Genomic DNA, 11478 nt, shown 5'->3' with positions numbered 1-11478 from the left:
CCAAACTGCCCGGGACCATATGCACCTGCATACCCTGCATAACCAGACGCTACGCCACTGATCTTATTTGTTCTTATCTGTTCATAAAAGTTTTATGTTTAATATAAGCGACTTTGTCATTGTAGCATTGTTGATGTTGTGTGTGTGTGTTTTTCATTAAGAGTAATATTGAATCAACCTTAAGAATTAATTTTGTTTCAAGAATAGGAAAGACCTAACGTTAAAGATCAGAATAAGCGCTACAGATGTGAGAATGCCAGATTTGTTGCTGCTGAGGTAGACGCTCTTGCTCTTTCTTTGCGGTCTGTAGAAATTGTTGTTCATTCTTAATTTGGGAACGGCAGAGACATGTTACAGGTTATAATATAATCCAAAAATCATGGCAACAAATGATTTTTTAAGTCAGTTTAATACGTTTAATCAGTTGAAAAGACTTTCACAGTCAATTTGATTTAACTTGACTCATATTTAACCGTTGCTTCTTGTCATTGTAGGTTTAGGCTACTTTTTTCAATGAATTTTAATGAATATATGAATTAATACAATTTATATTGTTTATTTTGTATTACAAATTGTTCATTCATTTATTTTTAACACCGCACCCCCAGCACCCCCATATTTTCGTGGGCTACACTCCAGGGGGTGCTGCAGCACCCTCAGCACCCCTACTTCCCGCGGTTATATGTCTATGACTGCCTGGGGCAGTTTCCTGGGAAGAAACTGTCCTGTGTAAAAAACCTTGGTGTCATCTTTGACTCTTAGCTCAAATTTGACCGACAAATTAATGCTGTTGTTAAAAATAGCATTTTTTCCCATCTAAGGTCAATATCTAAGTTGAAGTCCATCCTATCTTTTGAAGATTGGAGAAGGTTGTTCATGCTTTTGGGAGCTCCTAGGGGCTGGAATGCCCTTCCTCTGTCTATTAGATTTTCTCCAACTTTGGGTGTTTTTCAGAGTGCTCTTAAAACTCATTTGTTTTCTCTAGCTTTTGACAATGCTTTTTAGCTGTGTATGTTATTTGTTGGTATTAATTATTATTATTATTTATTTTTTCCCTTTTATTTTACTATTATTATTTTTCATTTGTTTTTACATAATTTTTTCTCTTATCTTTCTCTGTACAGCTCTTTGGTTCCAGTCGTGCTGTTGAAAGTGCTTTATAAATAAAGTTTGAGTTGGGTTGAGTGAAAGTATGAAAACCATGAACATTTTAGTTTTAATAATCTAAATTACCGTGAATTTAACGGTAAAAGACTGTAAAAATGCTACAGTAAAAACCTGTTAAATGGTTAACGGTAAATTCCCCTACTACATATGGTGAAAATCTGTATTGGACATTACATGTATTGGGCATTAATTTTACGGTAGTATACCATTTTTGGAAGTGGAAAAAAATGTATAATTTACAGTGAATAACCGTAAATTGACATTCCCAGAATTCCCTGCATTACATTTTAAATTTGATGTTTTTTTTTGTTGAAATAACTGTTTCTTCTTAGTTTTTTCTTATGAGTTTTGTATAATAGGGTTGTGTGTTACACCTAATGTTGTTAAATGAATGTTTATTGCATTATTTCAGTTTCATATGTGTTACCATGTTGGTGTTTAGTGTCTGTGTGAATGACACTGTGCACCTTCTATATATGTTATTAACTAAAAGCTGCTTGTGATGGGCTTTGGTTCATCATATGACTTTCTCATCACCATCTGCATTTGGTGGTTATTAGTGTATTACAAAGGTGCAAAACAGATTTTAGTACTTCAATAGGTTGGTATATTAACATTATATCAGTTAATGAAATTACGGTATTTAAATGTAAATTTAAGTTAAAACCCAAAACATTACTACTGTATTTTTTACGGTAAAATTCCGGCAACTACAGCTGCCGTTTTTTTACCGTAAATTTTACGGATTTTTTTTTACAGTGTAGTTAATTTCATTATGACATTCCAATAATATTTAAAAAAATGTATAATCTTTGAATATTTAAATATTACTACCTTCTCAAACATACATTTATTCTATGTGTACCTGTATATGACTGAACCTGGTGAGGTGCTTGAGTACTTGGATCAGACTGATTCAAGACTGTCTGCACTGGAAGTGGTTGATTCTGTGACTGGAGCCCTGTAGCTGGAGGAACCGGTCCAGGTCCTGCTGTCTGAGGTATGGCATTAGGAGGGTAGCTTTGGACTGGATAGCCTAGTTTAAGAAAAAACAATGGAGAGTGAAAGTAAAAGCCTTGAAAGTTTAAAGAATCTAGATAGTACAGTAACATAACATTTCTTCTTTATGTGGCACTATTTGTATTGATGTGATGTGTATTGTATTTGAAAATATTAACATTTATTGTCTATTTTGAAAAATAGAACCTTTTAGTTAAACATTTGAACATCTAAATGTTATGTAACACTCAGATATATACATTTATTCTACGCTTACCTTTATAAGGCAGAATCAGTTGTGGCACTGCATTAATTGGAGCAGACATGACTGGCTGAACTGGAGGTGACTGATTCACTGGCTGAAGCCCAGCAGGTGGAGAAGCTGGATCAGGACCTAAATGAAAGGTGAAAAACTTTCTAGTTAGTATAGTGAATTTAAAAAATCAATTTGAGCCACAATTTGGATTTATATGTGTATGTAAGTGGATTTAGTACAGCCTAACTGTCATGTTGCTGAGTTTAATTTCCTTCCATCTTCTGAAAATGTACATTTATTGTATGTTTACCTCCATGTGGCTGAACCTGGTCATGTGCAGGATTACTTGGATCAGACTGATTCATGACTGGCTGAACTGGAGGCGGTTGATTCACTGACTGAAGTTCTGTGACTGGAGGAGCCGGTGCAGGACCTTCTGGTTGAGGTATGAGATTTGGATGTTGGTTTTCAGTTGGTTTTGGTGGACAGTCTGGTTTATTTTCAATAAAACTGAGTCACTCTGGTATGGATTTTCTTGCAGTCTGAATCACTGAATGACCAGACATCTTTGGCTTTCAGATCCTATCCATCTTTACAATATGCACGATTGTGCAAGAGATGCCAAAGTGAGCCTTAAGATTTTCATTGAATAACCACTTTCATTTTGTCTGTTCATTCAACAAAGCTGTCATACAGCATACTTTTAGGATCAATGCCTTTTCTGATTGATGTTGAACTTGTTGGTTAAAAGGTGATACTTATTCAGTGACGCACGCATACAGCAAAGAAAACAAGAAAAATAAAGCACAAGACAGACAGTCGACAGACAAAAAAAAACACTCATAACTTGTTGCAAACATTCTATACTGTAGAATGTGGTCAAACATGTTATTGCACATTCTATTCCTTCATCTTCTTGACTTAAATTTTTTAATTGAAAAAAAAAAAAAAATCTTGGCGATTGAAACAAGACAAATCACTATATGAGATAAATCACCTAGCAACATGATGTGTATCACCTGCTACAGAGAAAAAACTAGCACAGTAAAACTGTGATTGTTAACTGAATAAATGGAGGTAATTTAAATTACTAGAATTATTTTAAGCAAATAAAACTTCAGTACCTGGTACTGAGATGTTGAAGACCTTTTGTTAGAGAAGCAGCAGAGCCACTATGGTGATGGAGGAAAGTAAATTAATTTTATTTAAGTTGTACACAAAAATGTTTTTCCGACAACTACAAAGACCAAAGGTAATTTATCACTTACCCGTCAAAACTCTGAACAAAGTCTTACCTCTTGGGATGTCCACAAAAGGGATGTTCTGTAGAGAACTTCCTTGGTGTTGGAATGATTGTCTGGATACAGGGATCAATAAGATTTGGGGATTTTCTTCTGTTTAACATATGGAGATACATGTGCTTGTGGCGTTATCCCATACATGTATTTATGGTTTCTGTTTTCATAGTATCTCCTCCTCTTTTCTTACATATTTAAATTAACAACCTGAGAAAGGTGTACCACTTCTTTTTAAAAGATCATATTACACATACCTCACTATCTAGCAGAAAAAATGTGACCCAGGAGACTTTAACATACCTACAAAGCACCACAATTTTAATGTCTGTCAGTCTGTCTGCATGTCTTATTTTGATGTAATTTATTATGTGATGTTATATAAAGTGTTGCTGTAAAATCTTGATCTGATCTAAATTGATTTTGGTCACATTGGATACCCCAAAAATGACTGAATGATTTATCTAATACGTTTTTGTGATAATCCTGTGAAATATGAACCCGGGAAAGCGGTTGTAGAGAAACAGAAACAAGTGCATCTTGTTGACATCACTGTTAGCTATTGTTAAATTTCCAAGCATGATTTAATGTGAATTATGTTCAAATTAACCAGAAAAAAAACCTGGGTTGTTGAAATGTCTATTGTAAATACTAATCTGCATGTGTGCGTATTAAGGCAAGCCATTTGAGTGTACATTTTAAGTTAATGCACCTTTCCTTATTTTGCTTAAAAAGAGTGACAGACATTATTGATCTTATTGTTCTTTAGGCACTGTAAAATTGCAAATGATGGTTATTTTAGCTTAAGTCTACATCTGAAGTTCTTCATTTGGCTGCATATTAGGGGTTTTGCAACAATAGATGCAGTAAAATAATCACACAAACCACCAACATAATATTGTACATTTATTATGTATAATGTTATACTAATATTGCATAAACAAACACATACACAAGAAGACACATATGCAAGTATATATATTGATTATGCATGCACTGTAAAAAAATGACCGTGAATTTAACGGTAAAAGACTGTAAAAATGCTACAGTAAAAACCTGTTAAATGGTTAACGGTAAATTCCCCTACTATATACGGTGAAAAACTGTATTGGACATTACATGTAATTTTACGGTAGTATACCATTTTTGGAAGTGAAAATATAATTATTTTTCATATAATTTACAGTGAATAACCGTAAATTGACATTCCCAGAATTCCCTGCATTACATTTCAAATTTGATGTTTTTTTATTGAAATAACTGTTTCTTCTTAGCTTTTTCTTATAGGTTTTGTATATTAGGGTTGTGTGTTACACCTAATGTTGTTAAATGAATGTTTATTGCATTATTTCAGTTTCATGTGTGTTACCATGATGGTGTTTAGTGTCTGTGTAAACGACACTGTGCATCTTCTATATGTGTTATTATTTAAAAGCTGCTTGTGATGGGCTTTGGTTCATCATGTGACTTTCTCATCACCACCTGCATTTGATGGTTATCAGTGTATTACAAAGGTACAAAACAGATTTCAGTACTTCAATAGGTTGGTATATTAACATTATATTGGTTAATGAAATTACGGTATTTAACTGTAAATTTAAGTTAAAACCATAAAACCTAAAATGTTGCTACCATATTTTTTACTGTAAAATTCCGGCAACCACAGCTTTTACCATAAATTTTACGGATTTTTTTTACAGTGTGGGTCGATCCGAGAACACGGTCAGTTTAGTAATTAGCAACTGGGATATTGAATTTGACTAACAAAATGAATGTGTACACAATTTAAATTGATCTCTATTTTTTTCTATTATTGTTAGAATTCACCCTGTTAGTGATAGAGAGCAACTTTAATTTGCGGTGTATAAATGCGGGAAATGTATATAAAAGTTTAAAATACATAGTGACCAAAACATACATAAAACAAAAAAGTTTGAACACTCCTCGGTCTGTATATTTTTTATAACGTAACATATATATTCTCTTATTGATACTAGGACAGTCTCTATATAACCAACCAACCAGAAAATAATTGTCATGTGGTATGTTCCAACAGACTTATCTTTTTTTTTACGAGGACAGGGATATTAAAGTCTATCCATAGGACTTTTTGAAAATGTTTCCTGAATTTCCATGATACTCATGGATTTAATTGGCAAATATTAAATAATTAACACCATCCTAAGAATTAAAAGAGTGCCTAAATTAGAGGCTGGCTTTTATAAGCTGAAAAGCGCCCCCTGTAGGACACTTTCTTCACACACGGACCAAAAAAAAAAAAAAAGAAGATATATACACAAGTAACAAATTGCCATTAAACCCATATTATGTCACTGGTCTATACACACAGAAAACCATGCAACTACTTGCTTGTTTTTTCCTTTTTTCCCACCTGTTGTCAGTCAGTAACTTGCATGCAACCCCCACCATCGTGCATTACTTGGCTGCACGAACATCCGTATGTTTTAACTCGGTGGTTCTCAATTCCAGTCCTTGCGTACCACCGCTCTGCATATTTTGCATGTCTCTCTTATTTAACACTCCTGATTAAGACCAGCTCGTAAAAAAAAGAGCGCTCCATACATGAACTGTGGTCCGATTGACATAGTCCCTACACGGTCTTCATTGGTCCGTACTGCCCGAGCAGGGGAAATCCGAAGTTTACTTCACTTCGGAACGTTCATTCACGGATTTGCGCTACACCACGGCCTGCAGCGTCTTCACACAGAGCCGAAACTTACTAGAGAAGTGTGACATAATATACCTCTGTAAATAAATACAATTTAAATTTACGTCTTGCACACTTTAATGCCCTTTGAATGGAATATACGCTCCCTTCGAACTAGAACCATGGCGGAATATCCGGTGATGTCCACTTCGCAGGGCACTTACACTCGAATACAACAAACGTCTGAAGTGATAAGAGATACATACAAAATGTGTAGAGCGGTGATACTCGAGGATTGGAATTAAGAACCACTGTTTTAACTAAAATGCGTTGCGTTGAGCACAATAAAACTGAATTTCCTTCTAAAAGACTGAAAAAATATACTTTATGCATGAGATAAGTCTAGAAAAACGTGTAACGTTGCATGTTAGTTTATTTCTACAAAGTAACAAAAACATATAAATGTTAGTTGCTTGTACTATTGTAACAAGTAATTTGTAATTATTGTAGGCTGTGATTGTTTAAAAGGCACCAGTGAACAGTTACTCATGATACCTTGCCTGCCATTGTAAATATTGCTGGTCACATGAACACTATAAAATGACCTTGAACATGTCCCTTGGTTTCACTGCAGTGCCAGCTGTATATGGCGTTGGTTACCTAAGAAAATGCAGGAAATAAAGAAAGTCCAGACTCAGAGGGTGTCCACAGAATGTGAGAATTTCATCCGTTTAAAAAAAAGACTTGAAAGATGATGCGAGTTAGTTGAAAATATGTCACTTAACAAGTAACTTAGCAGGAGCTCTAAGAGAATACAGTATTGCGCTGGTTTGTGTCTCCAACTTTTTCAAAGAACATGAAATCCTATGAAAAGAAAAAGAGAACAAAGAACAAAGAGTCAGAACAGAATCTTGGGGAATAATATGTTGTAGTGCATGCGATTTCTGTTGTATTACAATATTTAATAACATTTTAATCCGATAGTTCACTTTAGACATTCTACTAACTATAAGTAACTTTGCAACTACATTTCTACTACCAGTTATTAGAGTATTAGCAGACTGTCTGCTTAATGTCTGGTTTATTTGAAGTGCTATAACACTTTATTTTTATGATCCTCCAACAGACATTCTACCGACTACACATTTATATCCAAGAGAGAATTTATGTATTTATAGGTTGTGGTTGCATAATGGTTAGAAGACTATTGTGGATCATTAAACGTGTCATTAGCTTAATACTCACAATAAGGAAGCAAGCGCCCATAAGTACAGCCTTCATCTTCACATCCATGTCCACTGGAAACTGGATGCCAAAGTTGTCAGTGTCAGTAAAGACTTCCTTTAACAGGCCGCTCCACTGCTTACTAATTTGACCGATAGGCTTCCCAGTACCGTCTTTGCCTTTGAGCTAAAGAAAGAAATACAAATTTATGGTTAGAAACCTACCAATTTCAAAATTATTTAGCTTGGTGTCACTATAATGTTTACCTTCGAATTTGTATATTAACAAGGCAACAACATGTCAACAACAATCACTTTCAATCCAATTCTAACAAGTCACCTCGAAGTTCACATCACCACAGCAGTTACATGCCAAGCAGGGCCCCTCGAGCTTCATCACAGTCTCCTTGTTTGGCCCCTGGATGGAGAATTTCGGATAACAGGGGTGCCAGTCCTGCTTCACATACCCTACAGTCGTTCCTGGGGGGGCCTGTACCTCCATCTGAAGACGAAATATAGGCATTTATTGTCATAGTGAATTAGAAATACACAGCAATGCCCAAATTGATTTTTAAGCTAGCAGCTATATGTGCATACATAGAAAATGTTCAAAAGGAATAAATTACTGTTCAGTGGAATAAATTCAAATGTAATTTATTCCTCTGATGTAAGCTGAATTTCTAGCAGCGATTACTCCAGTTTTCGGTGTCACACGATCCTTCAGAAATCATCCTAATATGCTGATTTGGTGCTCAAGAAACTTTTATTATTAAATGTTGTGTAAACAGTTGTGCTGCTTAATGTTTTTTGGAAACCATGATACATTTTTTTCAGGATTCTTTTATGAATAGAAAGTTCAAAAGAACAGCATTTATTTAAAATAGAAGTCATTTGTTACATTATAAATGTTTTTATGGTTTCTTTTGATCAATTGAATGCATCATAATGCAAAGACAGAGTGGCATAGAGTCCTACGTCCATACTGACTCTATGCCATTTATAACTCTTCACACACATTAATGTCAATAGTAGGTCACACGACATGTTCTTTAGATCACTGGTTCTCAATTCCAGTCCTGGGGTGGGGACCCCCTGCTCTGCACATTTTGCATTTCTCCCTTATTTAACACACCTGATTCTGAATCGGTGATTCAGATCATCAGCTCATTAGGAGAGATCCATGAACTGAACTGAGTGCATTAGATAAGAGAGACATACAAAATGTGCAGAGTAGTGGGTCACCAGGACTGGAATTGAGAACCACAGCTTTAGAAGAGTCACTAAATGAAAACCAACAAGACTTCACGTAACTAACATAATTAAATGCAAAGCTTTGATATGACTTGTCCATTATACCTCTTGCAGGCAGCAGGGGCACCAACAGGAGACACAGCGGAAAGGTCGGATCAGTCGTATGACCTCTCGATCGGCGTTGTCTTTGATCTTCATGTCAAAGCTGCGCAGGGCTCCACAGCAGTTGCGTGTGCAGCAGTCATTTTTCTCTTTGGCAGAATAAATCTTTTGACCGAGGCTATTCTTGATCTCATACTGGTTGTTGGTCTCAAAGCCAATTATTGCTGTATAGGACCAAAAAGTATGCAGAGAAATTAAACTAGGAGTCTTTGAGTGTTTGTTTGTGTTTAATGCCATGCCAGCTTCTGTGGCTATTTTCATGGCAAGAAAAAATTATGGCTAAATTATATCAGGTTTTTACTATTTATTTTCGCTAAAAACTGTATTTGGCTTAACTTGTTAAAAATCTCTTCAAAAGAGTTAACAATAAAAAAAGTTCTCTCAGTGTTAAAACCAGCACAATCTAATAAAACATGCTTCAGGGATAAAGGCTTTTGGCAGAGAGAACATGTTAGAGGATCGTCTAGCATTAAAAACTTGTGTCATCCTGGAATGACCTATTCTGCAGTGGGTAAAAACAATCTGGCCCAATCGATTGGAAAATTGATAGAAATGTATTTTTCCAACATTGGGGCTAATTTCTTGGAGTTTATTAATGTCTTCGAGTGTCTGAATTAAAGTAAAAGTAGCAAAAAAGTAATAGTGAATAAAATTGTCTCAGGCTTAAAATAAAGATAACACACAAAATGTAACAGACAAGCTTTGCTTTAATGCACTCAAATGATATAGTAAACAGCTTCAACCGCATTCACATAATACAGAAGAAGACTCACCCTCTAACAACTCCACTTTCTGATGAATAAGGATCTGATCAATCTGAAATGAAAAGAGTACACTAGTAACAAGACTTATACTAGGCACACTAATAAGTAAAGTAAATGTCAGAGAGAACTAGGGCGTTCAACTCTTCCTGGGAAGATCATATTAACAACTTGGGAAGTCGTCATTACGACGTCAGGTGTGTTAAAATCAGAGATTCTCTAATCACATTTGTACAAAACACACAGCAATGTTTATACTCAATTTATGAAGGTGCTGTAAACTGAAATGTTATTTTTATCATGTTTGTACACTCATCATATTTTGTAAATGCAATTTAGCTAGTTTTATTGTGAATTAAAAAAAAAATAATAATAAAAAAAGTACAGGCAAATTTACCATCCAAAGATTCCCCTCACAATCACGACTTTGCAGTAGTGTTCATGTGCATTCAACTTGTAAATATGAACTTTCTGACTATCTGACATTGAATGTACTAAATGACAAGGCCAACCTGAGTGAGGTACTCCAGACCAGGTGGTACTCCAGCAGGCACTGAGACTGGTGCAGCTACAGGTGCTAGAGAAGGTTGTGAGGAAGTTCATGAGGCACACCATCATTAGTCAGCATGCATTATGCAACAACACTCAAACTTCTTTTGCATTGTTTTTATACTATTAATGATTATTAGAATGAATCTTTTAGAATATTTCTTTCATCTTTGGTCTGTGTGGTCACTTTGCCCACTTACCTATTGTTCACCATTTACTTACCAACATTTTTTGTCAATTAAGACTAAATTTAGACATGCTTACCTCCATATGGCTGGCCATGGTGAGATGCTGGACTAACTGGACCAGGCTGATACATGACTGGCTGATCTGGAACTGGCTGGTATCCCACTTGGAACCCTGCAGGTGGTGCCGCCTGTCCAGGTTCTCCATAACCTCCCATGGGATAGGGGGGCATGGAGTGACCGCCCGGCTGGGGCATGGGATAAGGAGGCTGGTGTGGAGATGGGTAGCCTGGTATAAAACAATTTTAATACGCAAAGAAAGAAAACAAATATAATCTTAATAAAATGCTTCTTTAGCTTTACTCTGATGAGACATATTAGGCAATGTTGTAAAAATAAATCTGAAGGGAACGTGGCGTGGAGTTGGTATGCAGTAGATAATGAAATGACTGGAACAACTGACTTGATTTATTTTCTTTTAATCAATAAATACAGACACACAGAATTATATGCATGTATGTTAAGGACATCTTGTAAAATAAGAGATGCCAGGTTTGATATGGTTCATACAGGCCTTCCATGTTCTGTGGTATGGATCTATTTTAGACCGCAGCATACATGTGAGGCATTCCAAAGGAAAAATATATGAAAATAGCCACCAATAACCAGAAGGGGTCATAAATAATTAATTGTAACAATATTGACTATTTGTAGTAGTCATCTACAGTATAACGTCATCATGAACAATGCGTGTCATTGTATTTAAATATTTAGCATCTTCTCTATTTTACATCAGCTATTTACTCTGCAACAACCAGACATATAGATGAAAATTAAGCATTAGTCTCAGCAATTAGGACAAATATGTAATATCTGGATAATAAACTAATATATATATATATATATATATATATATATATATATATATATATATATATATATATATATATATATATATATAT

General features: G+C 35.1%; 1 protein-coding gene and 1 long non-coding RNA gene across 6 annotated transcripts in view; one reads left to right on the top strand and one right to left on the bottom strand.

The window, feature by feature from the left end:
• The first annotated feature begins 1105 nt into the window (after positions 1-1105).
• Positions 1106-8407, top strand: LOC107593594 (uncharacterized). Its single transcript, XR_001610102.1, has 3 exons — positions 1106-1179; positions 7564-7569; positions 8397-8407. It is a non-coding gene; the product is annotated as an uncharacterized lncRNA (long non-coding RNA).
• The window catches only part of LOC107593564 (phospholipid scramblase 2-like), an 8901-nt gene continuing 3899 nt past the window's right edge, over positions 6477-11478 (bottom strand). For 3 of the 5 annotated variants that reach the window (XM_016283366.1, XM_016283334.1, XM_016283358.1), the window contains 7 exons: positions 10596-10805; positions 10295-10359; positions 9795-9837; positions 8965-9185; positions 7949-8110; positions 7631-7795; positions 6477-7249 (listed from right to left, as the gene is read on the bottom strand). In XM_016283366.1, the coding sequence (XP_016138852.1) occupies positions 7190-7249; positions 7631-7795; positions 7949-8110; positions 8965-9185; positions 9795-9837; positions 10295-10359; positions 10596-10805 (926 nt within the window). In that variant the 3' untranslated portion in view covers positions 6477-7189. The remainder of the gene's footprint in view (positions 7250-7630; positions 7796-7948; positions 8111-8964; positions 9186-9794; positions 9838-10294; positions 10360-10595; positions 10806-11478) is intronic. The other 2 variants (XM_016283351.1, XM_016283343.1) reach the window with 2 other exon arrangements.

This window comes from Sinocyclocheilus grahami, unplaced genomic scaffold (assembly GCF_001515645.1).
Source record: "Sinocyclocheilus grahami isolate Dianchi unplaced genomic scaffold, SAMN03320097.WGS_v1.1 scaffold10.1, whole genome shotgun sequence".
NCBI classification, from domain to species: Eukaryota; Metazoa; Chordata; class Actinopteri; order Cypriniformes; family Cyprinidae; genus Sinocyclocheilus; species Sinocyclocheilus grahami.
This window is presented reverse-complemented; position numbering and strand designations above follow the sequence as displayed.